At 37.5% G+C, this 16,561-nt stretch overlaps 2 protein-coding genes across 5 annotated transcripts in view; one reads left to right on the forward strand and one right to left on the reverse strand.

Moving 5' to 3' along the window:
* abcc8b (ATP-binding cassette, sub-family C (CFTR/MRP), member 8b) overlaps positions 1–1,374 on the forward strand; it is a 98,352-nt gene extending 96,978 nt beyond the window's left edge. For both annotated transcript variants that reach the window (XM_082182143.1, XM_082182144.1), the window contains exons 39-40: positions 25–87; positions 1,145–1,374. In XM_082182143.1, the coding sequence (XP_082038269.1) occupies positions 25–87; positions 1,145–1,282 (201 nt within the window). In that variant the 3' untranslated portion in view covers positions 1,283–1,374. The remainder of the gene's footprint in view (positions 1–24; positions 88–1,144) is intronic.
* A 1,137-nt stretch (positions 1,375–2,511) lies between these two features.
* The window catches only part of mob2b (MOB kinase activator 2b), a 52,378-nt gene continuing 38,328 nt past the window's right edge, over positions 2,512–16,561 (reverse strand). For all 3 annotated transcript variants that reach the window (XM_082182293.1, XM_082182292.1, XM_082182291.1), the window contains exons 2-5: positions 8,710–8,870; positions 6,406–6,499; positions 5,065–5,189; positions 2,512–4,052 (exon numbers count right to left, since the gene is read on the reverse strand). In XM_082182293.1, coding sequence (XP_082038419.1) covers positions 3,781–4,052; positions 5,065–5,189; positions 6,406–6,499; positions 8,710–8,870 — 652 coding nt within the window. In that variant the 3' untranslated portion in view covers positions 2,512–3,780. The remainder of the gene's footprint in view (positions 4,053–5,064; positions 5,190–6,405; positions 6,500–8,709; positions 8,871–16,561) is intronic.

Genomic DNA, 16,561 nt, shown 5'->3' on the forward strand with positions numbered 1-16,561 from the left:
TGATGTCATCTTTTGCTGTTATAGGAGAGTATTCTTCAGAAAGTGGTCATGACGGCGTTCGCTGACCGAACAGTGGTGACCATCGCAGTGAGTATCTGCAGCTCTCTTACTACAATTATTATTTTATTATTTATTAACCTTTATTTAACCAGGCGAGTCACTTCAGAACAAGTGAAATCTAAATCACTTTAAAATCTATAATCTAGGGCTGCCCTCAACTAAATGTGTTTCTAGTCGAATAGTCGTCGTTCATTTAAGCCGTTATTCGACTAATCGCACGATTATATTAATAAGCCATGAATCATAATAATAATAATGCGCCTTTAATTGCCTATATAAAATACAGAGCCTAATCCGTGCTCAAATGCACACATAAAGCTCGAAGCGCACCGGCAAATGTAATGATTATTATTGTCGTGAAAAAAACAGGAGGAGACTGTCTAAACATTTACATTTATTAGTAATGTTTTCTGTTTTCGGCTGCAGAGATTAAGTCACGATGCTCGTCATCTACGCCTACATACTCGTTTCATATGGATTACACGATCTCAGAATATTTATTTTCCATTTTAATCGTTTATTCAAATGTAGACATTTCAAGCTTTCTATAGATATATGTCTCATGTCTGTGAGGCGAGTATACACTGAGTCTCGGTTCATTCATGTGATCATGTTCACTGAGACCGAATCGACAGAAAGCAACATTATTTTACAAAAGCACAACCTTTTGTTGTTTTGTTATTGTGAGTTAAAAAAAAATAAAAGTAGACTCTTTACAGGTTGCATTACTCTTATCTGTATGACCAAAAATGACAGAGTATTTTAAGTTAAATGCAAGTGATCACGCATGAATGTCATGCATTAACATACACACACACTTAGATATACATCTAATTATAGCGCACATTTGTCTAGGTTAGCATTAGAGCGAGCGGACTTGTAAAGTTGCTACTAATATTTCAAGTGATAAGCCATATTTGAGGTTGATGAATGATATAATAAATAAACTAATGAAATCTTAGTCAGCCAAGCCTCTTCTAGTGGAGTAACAGGGCAGCCCTACTGTAAAGCACAGCGTTTATTACACTGAAACCTTATTACACTGAAACTTTATTAAACTGAAACTGCTGTGTGTGTCGTTCAGCACCGCGTTCACACTATCCTGGGCTCGGACGCGGTGATCGTGATGAAACACGGTGGGATCGTGGAGTACGATGAACCTGACGTGCTTCTGGAGCAGAAGGACAGCGTTTTCTCCGCGTTTGTAAGAGCCGACAAATAAAGATGTTGATCATGGAGAATTTCGATCTTTATGGCTGTAAATGGTTTGTATTCATTTCTTGTAAAATAATAAAATGCTGAATTGCACAATAATCTGCATATTGGTGATCTTTAGCGAGGCTCTATTGAAAGAACTAAACTAAATAAAAATGTGCTGTATTTGATTTTTATTTTATTTTTAAAAATAAAATGGCCCTTTTTCAGACGTGTATCAGTGACTTCAGGACAGGGTTTCAGTTTTACATTTACATTTCAGATATACATTTTTACATTCTTCATGTATTAAGACCCAATTTATATGGTCAAAAATAAGAATTATAAATGTGTACATTTCAGTTTAGAAATTATTATCATTTAAAAAAAAAATCTACTGTTAGATTTTATTTTATTCCATTTATTTTAGCCACTTACTAATATCATTTTGTTTTATCTAATAGTTGGTATTGGTTTTAATTTACATAAAATGTGTATTTTAATCTATTTATTTCAATATTTTATTTACTTAATTTTAATTAATTCATTTTAGTCATTTATTATTAGCAAAACAATCATAATATTTGGTATTTGTTTTATTAACTTATATAACATTTGTATTTTATTCTTTAAATAAATAAATAAAAGATTAAATTGAATTAATACAATTAATAAAACAATTTTGCTATTAACAAATGAATAAAATCAATAATCTAATATTTGGTATTTATTTTATAAATTATACCAAATTTGTATTTTATTCTATATTTATTATTGTTGTATTATCAATGACCTGTACCTACATTATGAAGACTATGAGTGCAGTCTTTATACAATTTTAGTCTACATGATTCAGATTATTGCAAAAGCATGATTTATTTAATCAAAAACACATGGTTTTAAACGCATTTAGTGTAAAAAGTGCCACACTTTTTCCGCAGCCTTTGTTATTTTTTAGACGTTGTGAGCCATGAACCAAACACACCAGCGTGAGGCCAATCCCAACATTACAAACTTTGATTTAAAGCAAAAAAGCATTCGGAAAACTGATCAACACAAGCATGCTTTAACGTGGGTTTGGGCGGAGCTCTGTCGGTTTCGATTCTCTGATTGGTGGAGAGGAGATGTCTCTGGAGGATCATGGGTAATGTAGTTTTTCACCAGGAGTTCCACTGATAGCTGAAATCACCTCAAATGACCCAAACACATGAAACTGAGTTCACTCATGAAAAAGAAGACACTCAATACCATAGTCTGTGACTTTTAAATATTTTATTAGGTTATAATTTGCAGAGCTTAAAATATTAAATCGCTTTTAACTTAAAGTATTATTAAAATACATAAAACAAAAAGCCAGAACTGAGGAGCCCTGAAAAAACAAAAACAAAAAAAAAAACTAAAAAGAACAAGAAAACAAAGAAATAAATTAAATAAAAGGAAAAGGTCCGATGATCATCTCACACAGAGTTCATCGCGACACAACTCCTCCGAACAGCGACGAAGGAAAAACCTAAAACATCCATCACTCGCTCTCTCTCTCACTCGCTCTCTCAGTCACTCGATACGATAATAATAATAATAATAATAATCTTTGCGATCAGTACGTAGAGACTAAGTGTACATTCTTTTCCGTTCGCAAATCGTCTTTTCGTTACGAGGCTAGTCGTGACAGACCCGAGACGCGTTTCCAGAGACTCACCAGCAGACAAGGCCAATGTCTTTGTCACTCGAGAGAGAACACACACACGAGCCCAGACGCCGAGAGAGAACACACACACACACACACACACACACACGAGCCCAGACGCCCAGACGCTCCTCTACAGTGGTTAACATGCTAACATGATGCAACACAAGTCTATCCCGCTTACGGATGATGGGAACTGCTATATGATGAGTAAAGTGACACCGAGAGGCTAACGGGTGAGCAGGTAGCATTAACAGCTCTCTCAGATCCTGAGTGCAAAAGCCTTGAACACACACACACACGCACACACACACACCCCTTTTACCCTATAAAAAATGAGAAAGAAACCTTTATACCGTACGAGGACCAGGCCAACACCCTTATTAAACCAAGAGAGGGGGAAAGTGCTGCTCGTATGAAGCAAAGGGAGGGCGCTCTGAGAAACTAAAACTAAAAAGAAAAAGAAAACAAATAAATTAAATAAAAGGAAAAGGTCCGATCATCTCACAAAGAGTTCATCGCGACGGAGGAAAACCTAAAACATCCGCCACTCTTCCTCTCGCTCTCTCAGCCACTCGACGACAGTGATGATCTTCGCGATCGAGAGACCGAGTGTACGTTATGTCGGTTCACGAAGCGGGAACGTCGGGAGGGAAAGGGAAAAGCATCTTGGTTAAAGGGTTGCACCTCGGAGGTCCTTCGGCCCGGTGTGAGCGCTCCTGACTGGGTCCTAAAGACATCAATGTTCAGTAAGGGTGAAGGCTGGAGTCCCAGCGTCTCCGGAGCGCTGCTGTGGTCCTCCGGCTCCGGCGTGGCACAGCTTCGGCTCCAGCGCGGGCTCATCTCTCGCTCACGTGGTTCTGTGGCGCCGGAGGCAGGGGCGTACACAGCGCCTCCGTCAGGTCCTCCATTATCGACGTCTCCTTCGGGTCCATCAGGTTGAATTCCCGTATAAACACCACGAAGTGTGTGTACAGTGTGTTCAGGTGTCCGTGCAGGTCCATGGCCACCGTCTCCTTGTAGTGGGACCAGTAGATGTGCGCCAGGACGTGGAACAGATACCTGCAGATCTTCTTCACCAGCGAGTCGAAGGTGTTGGGGAACTCTTTGCCTGAGGACCACACACACACACACACACACACACACACACACACAGATGTTTTAATGCACAACACTTTATTTATATCAGCTCAATGAAATTAAGAGCATTTTATTATATATATATATATATATATATATATATATATATATATATATATATATATATATATATATACACATAATAATGTTCAAAAGGTTGTGGACAGAATGATTTTCAAAGCAAGACTGCGTATATTTGATCATAAATGCTGCAAAATAGTGAAATATTATTCTAATGTAAATCAGCTGTTGTCTATGTGAATATCTAGTAAAGTGTAATTTATTCCTGTGATCAAAGCTGGATTTTCAGTATCATTACTCCAGTCTTCAGTGTCACATGATCCTTCAGAAATCATTCTAATATGATGATTTGATGATCAACAAACATTTATGATTATTATAAATGTTGAAAATGGTTGAGCTGCTTCATATTTTTGTGGAAACTGCGACACATTTTATTTTTCAGGATTTTTTCATAAACGGGAAGTTCAAAAGAGTATTTATTGGAAATAGAATATTTTTTTTAATCACTATAAACGTCTTTATGGTCACTTTTGATCAAGTTAATACATCCCTGATGAATAAAAGTATTCATTTCTTTTATAAAACATAGATATATTACTGACCCCAAACTTTTATATTCACTATCATGATAAATCAGATTATATATTTTTTTAGAAATTCTATATTAGATTATATATTTAAGAATATTAGTTCCCATCCAGGCTTGGAAGTCACAACGTCACACTGTTGCTGTTTAGATGTACAATATTTAGCAAACTACAGCATTTAACTCAACTTATTAAACATTTATCCATGCCACTGTCCACATGTATGAGTGCTTGAAAGATATTTACTAAAATTGACGATTTGCTTTTAAATAAACAAAACAGAAGTGAAATATATTGTGTTTGATCTCGAATAAAGCCTCCGTGTGGCAGTGTCCTCCTCCAGCCTGCAGGGGGCGCTAGAGACCCACTCACCGTATTTAGTGGGAAAGATGTCCTCGTCCGTCACCAGCTTCTGGACTGAACTCATCACGAAGTCCACGTACTGAGGAGCTGTGCACTTCGTCTTCTTCCCTTTCTCATCGTACCAGAAATACGTCCTGAGAGAGAGAGAGAGAGAGAGAGAGAGAGAGAGAGAGAGAGAGAGAGAGAGAGAGATAGAGATAGAGATAGAGATAGAGATAGAGATAGAGATAGAGATAGAGATAGAGATAGAGATAGAGATAGAGAGAGAGAGAGAGAGAGAGAGAGAGAGAGAGAGAGAGAGAGAGAGAGATAAAGCTATATAAATCTAAAACCAGAAATCACATGACCCATTCTTCAATCACTGATCTGTCTCCAATAGTTACACACACACACACATTACGCTGTAAACGGATGTTGATCTCTCCACTCATCATCTGTCAGTCACACATCGCCTCACACACTTTCTTCTCTGTGGTTGTTCATTAACCAAACTGTCTGATAGGACCATTTCCCATAATGCTTCAGTAAACCCTTGAGTTCCTGCCCTTTCCCATCAGCACACACACACACACACACACACACACACACACACACACACGTGACCCACTTACAGTCAGTGTCGAATCATAAACATAACGCATCCCTGGCACAACAATAAAACACATCAGATTAAAAGCAGTTATTAGTTCTAGCATCATTACTCCAGTCTTCAGTGTCACATGATCCTTCAGAAATCAGCATAATATGTCATTTTTATGAAAATAACGTTGAAAAGAACAACATTTATTTGAAATGGAATATTTTCTAACATTATAAATGTCTTTACAATCACTGTTCATCAATTCACAGCATCCCTGAAAACTTTAAACACTATTTTCTATACAGACTTACAGTGTCGTATCATAATCATCATTACTCAAATACACTACATTACTATTTTTTTTGTTTTGTTGCATTTTATATTGGAAAAAATAAATAAACATTTAGCACATTTTGAGAAATAATAGGAGATATAATAAAAAAATGATATTAAATATAAAAAATATAAATGATAAAAATGAAATATGAAAATGTTGTATAATTATACAATTTATTTTCAAGAAATAATAGGAAATATTATACAAAAGCAACAATAAAAAAATAAAAAGTAATAAGTTAAAAGAAATGTTGTATTTATCAGTAAAGCATTTTTTTTTCCATTCTCTCCCGAGGTCACGACCTCACCCACAGGTCACGCCCTCACCCACAGGTCACGACCCCTGAGGGTCTCCAGTCGCAGAGCAGTGTCGAGTGGCGGCTGCGCAGGCTCAATAATGGATCAGCGAGTGCGTGTGAATAATAGATACTCACGTGTTGCATGCGGTCATGGCTGCGCACGTGTCTCCGGTGCAGAACTCAGAGATGGTGCTGTACTGGAGGTTGATGAGGTTGAAGAACGTCGTGGCTGAAACATCACACACACGATTCAGAGATTACAGATCACAGTATCACACCCGTCACGATCATGGACTCTGTGCTGACGGTCATTCCAGACAAATAACTGCTAATTATGATTTCATGTCTCTGTAAGCCTAATACATTATTTATTTACTTGGGCTTGAATAAAATATTACAAAATTATGATAAAATAGGCCAATATTATTTACTTTAATGCTATGAAAATTAATAATCTGATTAAACGAGCAAACACACACACACACACAAATATGACTGAAATTTAAACTGCACAATTATCTCAATCGTCTCAATATTAATTGTGATTACATTGAATATCCTCAATCATACGATTAATAAATAATCATGACAGGACTACAGCAATATTTCAGCAATTAATCATTTGGCAAAGAAGATTAATACCTTTGTGCTCCTCATTAAAATATGCATAAACAATAACTACCTTTTAAGTGACTTTACAATTTACTACGTGTAATAACCATTTTTCTTAAATCTTTACATATTTTCTTACATTTTTATAAATGGATGCAAATTTGCACATTTTATAAAATGTACATACATATTAAAAAAATTTACATTATAATAATTGTTATTTGTATGTTCAAAAATGCATTTATAAATATTTATATATGATAAATATATATAACTTATGTAAAAGTATGCAGCTTATGCATCAAATCTGTGCCAAACGTGATCTCAAACGGTAGAATAATCTCAAACGGCCAACGATGATCCTGTGGTTTTGTGCAATAAAGTTATTAAATATGTAGAAATATGATCGTAGAAATAGAGTCCAATGTAATGGATAAAATAAGAGTGAAATAATCAACTGTGTTTCCATTTAAAATATCAGGGTCGTCTCTGCGACTGTACTTCAACAATCATCTCTGACGGAAATCTCAAACCCAAAAGAATTTCATATATTCTTCTGTGTGAAAGGCATGAAGTGTACAGATCCACAGCTGTAACATGAACTGATCCGGAGGAAAGGCTTCAATTAGCCATAAAAGGCAGTGATTTGGTTTAATAAGTGCTTGTGGAATCTGAAAGAGCATTAGCGTTTCCTAAATTAAGCCACACTTCATGGTTTTTTCACATATGTTTTCTTTCAGGATAAAATCGGGGGAAATGCAGACAATGGTGCGGTTCGTGGGCGCCGGAATGTTATTATTCTGTGCTGGTTTATCATACAGTTATGCAACAGAGAGATGAAATCAGACATTCCCTCTGATGAACAGAAGAGATGTTTTCAAAACACACAAGAAACCAGACACAACAACGGCAGACAGTCGGCCAGGGTTAGGGTCAAAGGTCGACACTTTTCCCACATTACACGATTTTTTTTTAAAGAGGTAAAACTCTAGTAATTCTATCTCACAGATTTACAGTGCTGATCTTGGATCACTATTTGACTTTTAGATGCAATTAGGGATAAACGATATGAACATTTTGCCCAATAATGATAACCGATATTTTTCTATATTTGAAAGCCGATAACCGATATATAACCGATATATTTGCAGATAAATAAAAATATATATTTTTATATAATTTTTGAGAGCCTGATAATAAAAACAAAAGTCTCACCAGTAAAAGTCGTGTTCCAAACACACAATTATGATGTTCTCATTATAGTTTTATGCAGCCGATATGACAGACTTGCGCCGCACATGTTGTACTTCACTGTATTTTCCTTTTTTTAAAGTGATTCCAATCATATTTCAAGCAATTCAAAACCATCATGATGAACAGTGCGCATCTGAAGCATCTCGGCTGAAGGAAATAACACATTATTTATCGGCTTTAATATATCGGCCAAATTTTCTTATCGGGCCGATAACGATAACATTAAAAATCTAAATGTATCGGCTGATACCGATATGGTGGCCGATATATCGTGCATCCCTAAAGTGTATATATATATTTTTTGATTTTTAACTATATTTTGCAGATAATATCATATTAATAATGCAATAAAAGGCAACTTAAGTGCACTTAAAGGGAGTCGACTTTCATAACGCATTTAAGTACATTTTTAACAAGTGCACTTTGTAATATCAAGTTAAACAGTAAATATAATGAAACGGCATTCAGGACATGATCTTTCACGAAAGAGAAGTGAAAAGAAACACAAATGCAGCAGTGTAACTTTAGTTCAGTCTTGATTCTGTTTCTGGTCATGTGACGTGAGACACGTACTGTTGCTGGCGAGCCACTCGTTGAGGTCGATCTCCCTCGGCAGGACCACCAGCTCCTTCAGCTCGAAGTCCACGACCCTCACTTTGGTGTATTCGGCCTCCAGGTAATGCTTCTTCTCCTCGGTGGGCGGCTTCTTCCCATTGGGCTTCCCTTTACCCTTCCTGAACGGGACAGAACAAGGCAAAGAGGTCAGAAAAACACTGAATATATATACTGCACATCTTCAGTACTGACTGAGTGGACCTTTATATGGAGAGATGGCTATTCAGAGGTGGACTTGTACTTGGGGGAGCAATGGATCGCAGATGATCCGTACGGACTCACGGTTCGACACACATGTGATTCGCGGATTAACTGATACATTTAACCATCATAGAGTGAAAGTTTATCATTTGGACGTGTTTTGTCATGCCAAGTTACACAGAGAGAGAGAGAGAGAGAGAGAGAGAGGCGTGTTTATGACAGCGCTCGAACACCATTTGATTCCTCTTTTGCGATGCCTTGCCCTTTAACGGACACACACACACACACAATGATGTCTAAATCCCCGTCTCGGCCAGTATTCTCTCGGTTATGTCATTAGTGAACAGCTGAGAAAGACACCGGATGTTTGTCAGTTTTTTCGGTCTTAAAGGGACAGCAGCCTAATATTCCTGCTGTCGTCTGTGTCATTAATGTTAATAAAACAACAAAATACAGCTTTAACAAAGATGAAACTATATGTAATTTATACAGTGAACAAATAGTGTTATTTCACATTTAGGCTTAATTATTAATTTCTGTATCTGAATACTACAGTTAGACTTTGTACCTTCGGTATTTAGTCTTCATCTCTGCTTGTAATTTGTGTATTTGTTCTTATTTTATTACTGACTGTTCAATTGTTTTTAATAATGTTAAAAACTAGTTTTTGATGTGGTATCTAAGAACTTCAAATGAGCTTTAAGTAATAAATGAAAAGCAAAGTTACAAGTGATTCGTTGCACCTCTACAAGTGAAGGTCCGTGTCGTGTGTGTAAGCACATGTGGAAGAACACATGAGTCTCAGCACATCTGCAGGATCGCACATTAACCTCGGCCTGTAATTAACACAACACACCACAGACATGCAGGCCTTTCCTTACACATCTATTCTTAGACCAGGCGGGTTGTGTTACCATCAGACCCTCCGCCCCTTTCCCAGTCCTACACACACTCAGACACACACACACGTCTCAGTGGAAACAGTGGGAAACTGCTGCTTTAATGTTCAGGATCCAGCGATGACATCACAGAACGCAGGAGACGATCTCACACATCCATCAATAACATCCACACACACACGTCTACTGTGTCCAGACGAGGAGTCGCTCGGGGCAAGATGTGCCGGCCTTCAATCTTATTCATGCCAGTTACTTTTTATCTGTAGCAAGTAGATTGATTTATCATTTCTGCAGATAAACTCCAATAATTAATAATTAATAATAATAATTCCATCAACAACAATGCATTATTACTATTATTCAAATTTATTTATACAGTATACATACATAATAATAATTTGTATTTTCAATTATAATGAAAGTTTATTAATAAATATTTTATAAAAATATTTAGAATATCCATAATATATTATAATAACCATTTTAATAATGTATTGAAAAATATGAATGTTAATATTTGTTATTTTCAATTATTATTATTATTATTCTAATAATAACAACAATTAATCATTATGTTTAATATTATTTTAAACTATTATTTACCACTTTAATCACATATTAGTTGAGCTCTAATGGGGAGATTTCTGAAATCAAAGATCATGTGATGCCACAGTCAGAAAGAGGAAAGAGGTCTTGTATATTAGTGGCTTTTTCCAAGCGCTCGGGCGTCCAATAACAGCAGAGACACTATAAAGCGGAGTGTGTGTCCGGACTGGGCTTTAGACAGCTGATGCCGTGTTGTTTGAGTCCGGGGCCCGGGGCCAGTTTACGCCCCACACACACACAGACCGGCCTTGTTGACTCCTGCTCAACACACACACACAGGACTCATACACACGCTGACCACTAGCACGCACACACACACACACACACACACACACACACACAAACCTTACGAAATTCTTTGCCAAGTTGTCTTTTGCTGTAGTAGTCCAAGTCTGTACTGACTTTCATTACATGAAGCCATTTTATATTCGCACACCACACACACTGTCCTCGCAGAGCGGTGATCAATTCATCGCCCCGACCAAGATATGCAAATGAAGTAAAGAAAGTTGGGTATAATTTATAGTCGAGTCAAGTCACCTTCATTTATACAGCACTTTTAACAATATAGATCGTTTCAGAGCAGCTTTACAGTGATAATTAAAGTCACAGGGATTGTTTAGGTTTTACAGCAGATCTAGAATAAAAGTTATTGTCCAGATAAAGTTCGTTTTGACAACTCAAAAAGTAAAACTTGTGCGTTTATTTACATTTTGGGTGTATAAATGAAACCCCGCCTCCCATGACGTCTAATGGGACGCGATGGAAACTAAATCAAATTACACTTCGAATAAATTATTTCCAAAAAGATGTTTTCTGTCATTTTAGTTAGTGTTTATAAGTTTAAGTGTTCGTTTTTTAAATAAGTTTGGTCTTCGGTATTTGATGCTATAAAAATGGGAATGTGACGTCATGATTGACAGCTTCTCTAAATGAAGTAGTCAGAGGCACCAACGGACTTTTTTTGTCTTACGTGTTCAGCCTATAGTGTTTCAGCGCCATCTACTGGCCTGGCAGCAGAACACAGCGCTTTTAGCCGTTTTCACGGATCCGTGTGAATGGGTGTCGTCTGTGTGCGGAAAACTTAAAGGAAGTGTCGTGTAAACGTACACTTAGACACACCGTTCATGATTCCTGGAAAGCCACGGCACTAACGCTAGGAAGTGTGTCTGGAAACTGCTTTCAGGGGAAAGTCAGTGTGAGAGAGTTTAATGGTGCGTCGCATCTTGAATCAGTGTAAAGAGCACAAGAGTTTGTGGACAATCACAGGGATAAAACTCCCGTTCAGAGAGGAGTGTTGGCAAAATGATCAACATCAAATCTCACAAACTTTTTGTGTCAGCCGAGCACCTTAGAAGTAAAATATATTACAATTTGTATCATAAAATTTCAATTGGACAACACATTTGCACATCCACGGTTCTTTGATGTTAGTTAATGGTCAAACGACATGCAGGTAAACAGATACAAATTAATTTTTTAAGTAACATATAGGGTATTTATGTGTATTAATTGTGCAGCCCCATTTATTTAATTTAACATTCGATTTCATTAATTATTAGCTTTTCAACTCTCAAACCCCCTACAGTTTCCTCGCAAATTCCCATTTGGGAAACCCTGCATTATTTCGCACTAGTTGCGAAACTAGTTGTTTCAACTTGGTTGCGATTGCAGTGTGCTTGCAGAGACTCCGCCCACAATCGCTTCTGATTGGCTGTGATCTTTTGATCGATTTAATTGCGATTGCAGAGTGCTTGCAGAGACTCCGCCCACAAACGCTTCTGATTGGCTGTGATCTTTTGATTGATTTGGTTGCGATTGCAGTGCGTTTGCACAGAGACTCCGCCTACAGGCTCTTCTGATTGGTTGTGATCTTTTGATTGATTTGGTTGCAATTGCAGTGCGTTTGCACAGAGACTCCGCCCCCACACGCTTCTGATTGGCTGTAATTTCTGATCGAGTCACGTCTCGTAGTTCGTCGCATCTGGATTGGACAGACAAGCTGCTTGTTGCTGGAATTTTATCGCATCTCATCCAGTTAGGACAAGGTATTACATCTGCTTTTTGAATGATAACTTGCCTTTGGAGATCTGCTCTCGTTCAATGCATCAACGGCAGACAGATGTGCGTGTGCACTCGATGCTTAACTGGATACAACACATTATTTCACTCAATGCTGTAATTCTAAACACATGACAGACTGACAAGTGCAGAGATGGCCTGAGCCTACAGCACCACTTCAGACCAACACATGAAGAGATGCAGAAACAAAGGACCATTCAAAGTTCAACAACTGCAAGTCTGAAGGCCCATGAGACACTTCTTTAGTCCTCGCCGCACTATGAGCCAAAGACTCGCTTTAATAGACCAGCGTTTCACAGCACAGCTGCTTCCCAATGTGAAGCTTCATTCTAGAGCCAGACTCATTCACAGCACAACACATGTTTCCTGATACACATTTATATTCCTCTATACACTGAACACATTTGGTGGAAAATTCACTCCAAAACTGCAAATAAATTTCACAATTAAACAAAACAAAATTCTTGCAAAAAATATTTCCAAGTACAAATTATTTTGATTTATTTTTTGTCGTAATGTTGCTGTTTGAGAATGAAAAAGATCTGCAAAGCTCCAGTTCTTCTCTATATCAGTGTCAGTGTTCCTGAACTCCTGAAATGCCTCCATTGTAGTCTTGAGTTTCTTCCGGGAACACGTCACAATATTCCTCATTTAAATAATTAATACGCAGAATAAAGGGGCGGGGCCTGATAGAGTTAGTTAGTAGTGTGTTGAAACTGGCGGTTATGGTAAGGGGCGGGACATTTCCCAAACACACTCGACCAATCACAACACACTGCTCCAGCTGACCAATCAGAGCACAGTGTGTTTTTCAGAAGGAGGGGCTTCATAGAGACAGGAAGTAAACAGAGCGTTACTGACAGACTGGGAAGAGAGGAGCCGCAACAATGGAGAATATGAGGAGAATGATCAACATTCAAGCAGGAAAACCTGTTCTAGTAGAGCCTGAAAACATCAATATCATATAGTATGGCCTCTTTAAACAACTCCATTAAAAACTGTGACCATCTGCTTCAAATGTTCATACAAAACAGCTCACACCAACCTTACCAACTTACAGTAATATAACGGTTTTATTACACTACTGTACAGATCAAAGGTTGTCTGCATTCTTTCGAGATTATAAGGGGGTTTTCAGCTCTGCTCTTACAGACACAGATAACCATCTCGACTTGCTCTATTCCTCATTGAAAAGAAGCTCTGAACATCTGGAGGCTTTTAACTTGCAACTACCAAAAGTACCAAAAGTTAAAAAAAGGCACTGAAAACCATGATTTATTTGCACGCAAACAAACTAATGTGATCATCCATCCGAGGGCTGATTGTCTCACAGACACTGAAGGTGCTAAACACATATGCAGACTTTATAGTTATGATTAAAGAAGCAGTTATTGCTGATTACCCATCAGTCCACTGACCCCAAACAGTGAGTTCTGATTAGGAACGGGTCTGATTACAGACCGGCTGCGTTTGACTCCATTTATGGTTAATAAAAGAGGGAGGAGGACGTCAGCGTCTGACTTGTTTTCCTCAGAAAGCGTTCTGTAGTCGTGCATGTGGCTTTCAGGAACGTCAAATGATGCAATACACATGCTTAATAACAGCTGTGACTAACTTCCTTTTCCCGGGATCATAATCTACTCAACTCAACTCCAGACTCCCAAAAGGAAAGACATGTCGAGTCTGCTTCACGTTCAGCTGGTGTTTGTGGGAACGAGACGTGCTCTCAAGTTTGTTATGAATGATCGTGCAAGATGCGATCAGAGATCTGTGTCGCTCTCAAGACTTCGAGATGTGAAAGGTTTGAGCTATAAACGGGATTGGGAACGTTTGACAGTGTCGAATCGGGCCTATTTTTATTCTCAGGGCATGTTGTTTGGCAAATACTCAGAAGCTACATGCCTAGTCCATTATGGGCGAGACACGCTGGAAAACATTCCACTGACTTGCTGACGTATTTTTGTACTTTCGAAGTCAAGATGGAGATAAGATACTTTCCTCGCTTTATTAATGCATTGTGCAATGTATAAAAGAAAACAATGCTATTTAACTCAAACGTATTCAATCTATAGGATAGCCATGGCACATATTGATGCATTTTAGTTAAATACGTTAAAAAGTTATTAAATACACCAAGATGCATGAATCTAAACCACCGTCTCATGCAGAATGTTAACTATTTAAACTATTCAGAAACATGACAATCCTACGTAAGAAATGACCTTCAGGTTCAGAAAAATGTCAAGCGTCTTTAGTAATAAAGTTTAAAAATAAATGATAGGAAATTAAAGGCAAATGAATGGGCAGAGAAGGTTAGCGTTCTCACTGTCATTAGGGTTTGTGCTCAGAAAACCTGATATTTGGGTTAATCCTCCTGCTCTATTGGACGACTTAAAAGGCGAAGTCGCTTCAAATTAGGGAGTCTCCACATATTTCCTCAAACGCTGATCCCACCCTAAAACACATTAGCAAATCTGCAAGATTAAGTTAAGCCTCGGTCAATATGTACCAAGCCAACGAAACCCCATTTTGACTCCAGACTGGCTGACTTGACCAGCCACCAATCTCCATTCTCTCCAGGCCTTTAAAAGTGCCATTTAAAAGACTATTATAGAAACATCAAATTAGTCCTTTCTCTGAAAAGCCACAGTCTGTGGGAATGCACAGTCAGGAGGAACGCCAAGACTGGCTTTTATGAGACTAAAATTAGACGTATGTCAGCTTGAGACTCGTGCTATAGTACACAGCTCGACGATTATTGCGTTAAAATCACTTTCCCACACATACAAGTCACCTTTATTTATACAGCTTCACTGTTTTACAGTGTATTGCTGTAAAACTGCTTTAAAACGAACAATCTGTATTATTGTGACGCAAACAGAACTCAGTTCTGCTGTATAATCCAGATGTTTAAAGCTCAGGCAAAGATGTGGCATATTTATGACATTGTGAGTCTATAACATTTAATATAACTTCATAAACACACTCTATAGTTAGAATTGGTTGCAAGTTATTAAAACTGCAGATCCAAATGGTGCATCATTCATAATAGCAATGCAGATGTGTGATACATATCCGATCATAACCGCACGGACTTCAAGAGCTGGAGAGGAATTAGTAGTATTTATCAAGTATGTGATAATCCCTGGAATTATCGAGCGTCTAATAGGACGACAATTTCTCACTAACAAGAATATCATCTGGTTCTTAGAGAAATGAACGTGTAAGAAAGCATTATAGATGATAATCGCCAACATCGTACTACTGTCTTCTGTCAGTATCAGTTTCTCACCTGAAGTCTCTGAACAACACGAGCGCTACCGGCCTGAGCCAGACTACACACGATTACTTATTCACTGAAACACACCTGAATATTCATAATCAAGTCTTCGCCACTGTCGAGACTGAGAGACAAAGCCTCGCTCTGGAGGAAAAGCACCAACTAAATAGTAAATAAAGATTAAGGGTGTGTTGAACCCTCGACACTACCTAGACATCATTACGAACATATGCTCTTTACACACTATATAGAGGTCCAAAAGTCTGACACTACATTTATACAAAAAAAATTTGTATTGCAAGTGACTGTAATGCTAGTTTTTTATTATTATTTTTATTTTTTAAGGGATCCCATAAAATGATTTGATTATCATCCATTCTCATGGAAAGTTTAGCCATGCATATACATTTTAAATATATATTTATTTATTTTCACATACAGCTTATTAATAACAAATTCATTAAATCCATGACAATGGCATCTTATATAGTAATTTTGTGACATTATTTCTAACAAACCCAAATATCACAGCCTGCTGCCCTTTTGATTTAAAAATGTTAAAAAATGTAAATAAAAAACTGCACTTTTTGTAAGCATCATTTTGCTGATACTGTTAGTAGTGTTGGATAAAACCATGCAATACATACAAATGTTTATATTCATATTTGCTATACACATTCAATAACGCAGGCAGTGAGTAGGCTACAGGTGTGACAGTGATGCACATATATATATATATATA

This window comes from Leuciscus leuciscus, assembly GCF_965113295.1.
Source record: "Leuciscus leuciscus genome assembly, chromosome: 10".
NCBI classification, from domain to species: Eukaryota; Metazoa; Chordata; class Actinopteri; order Cypriniformes; family Leuciscidae; genus Leuciscus; species Leuciscus leuciscus.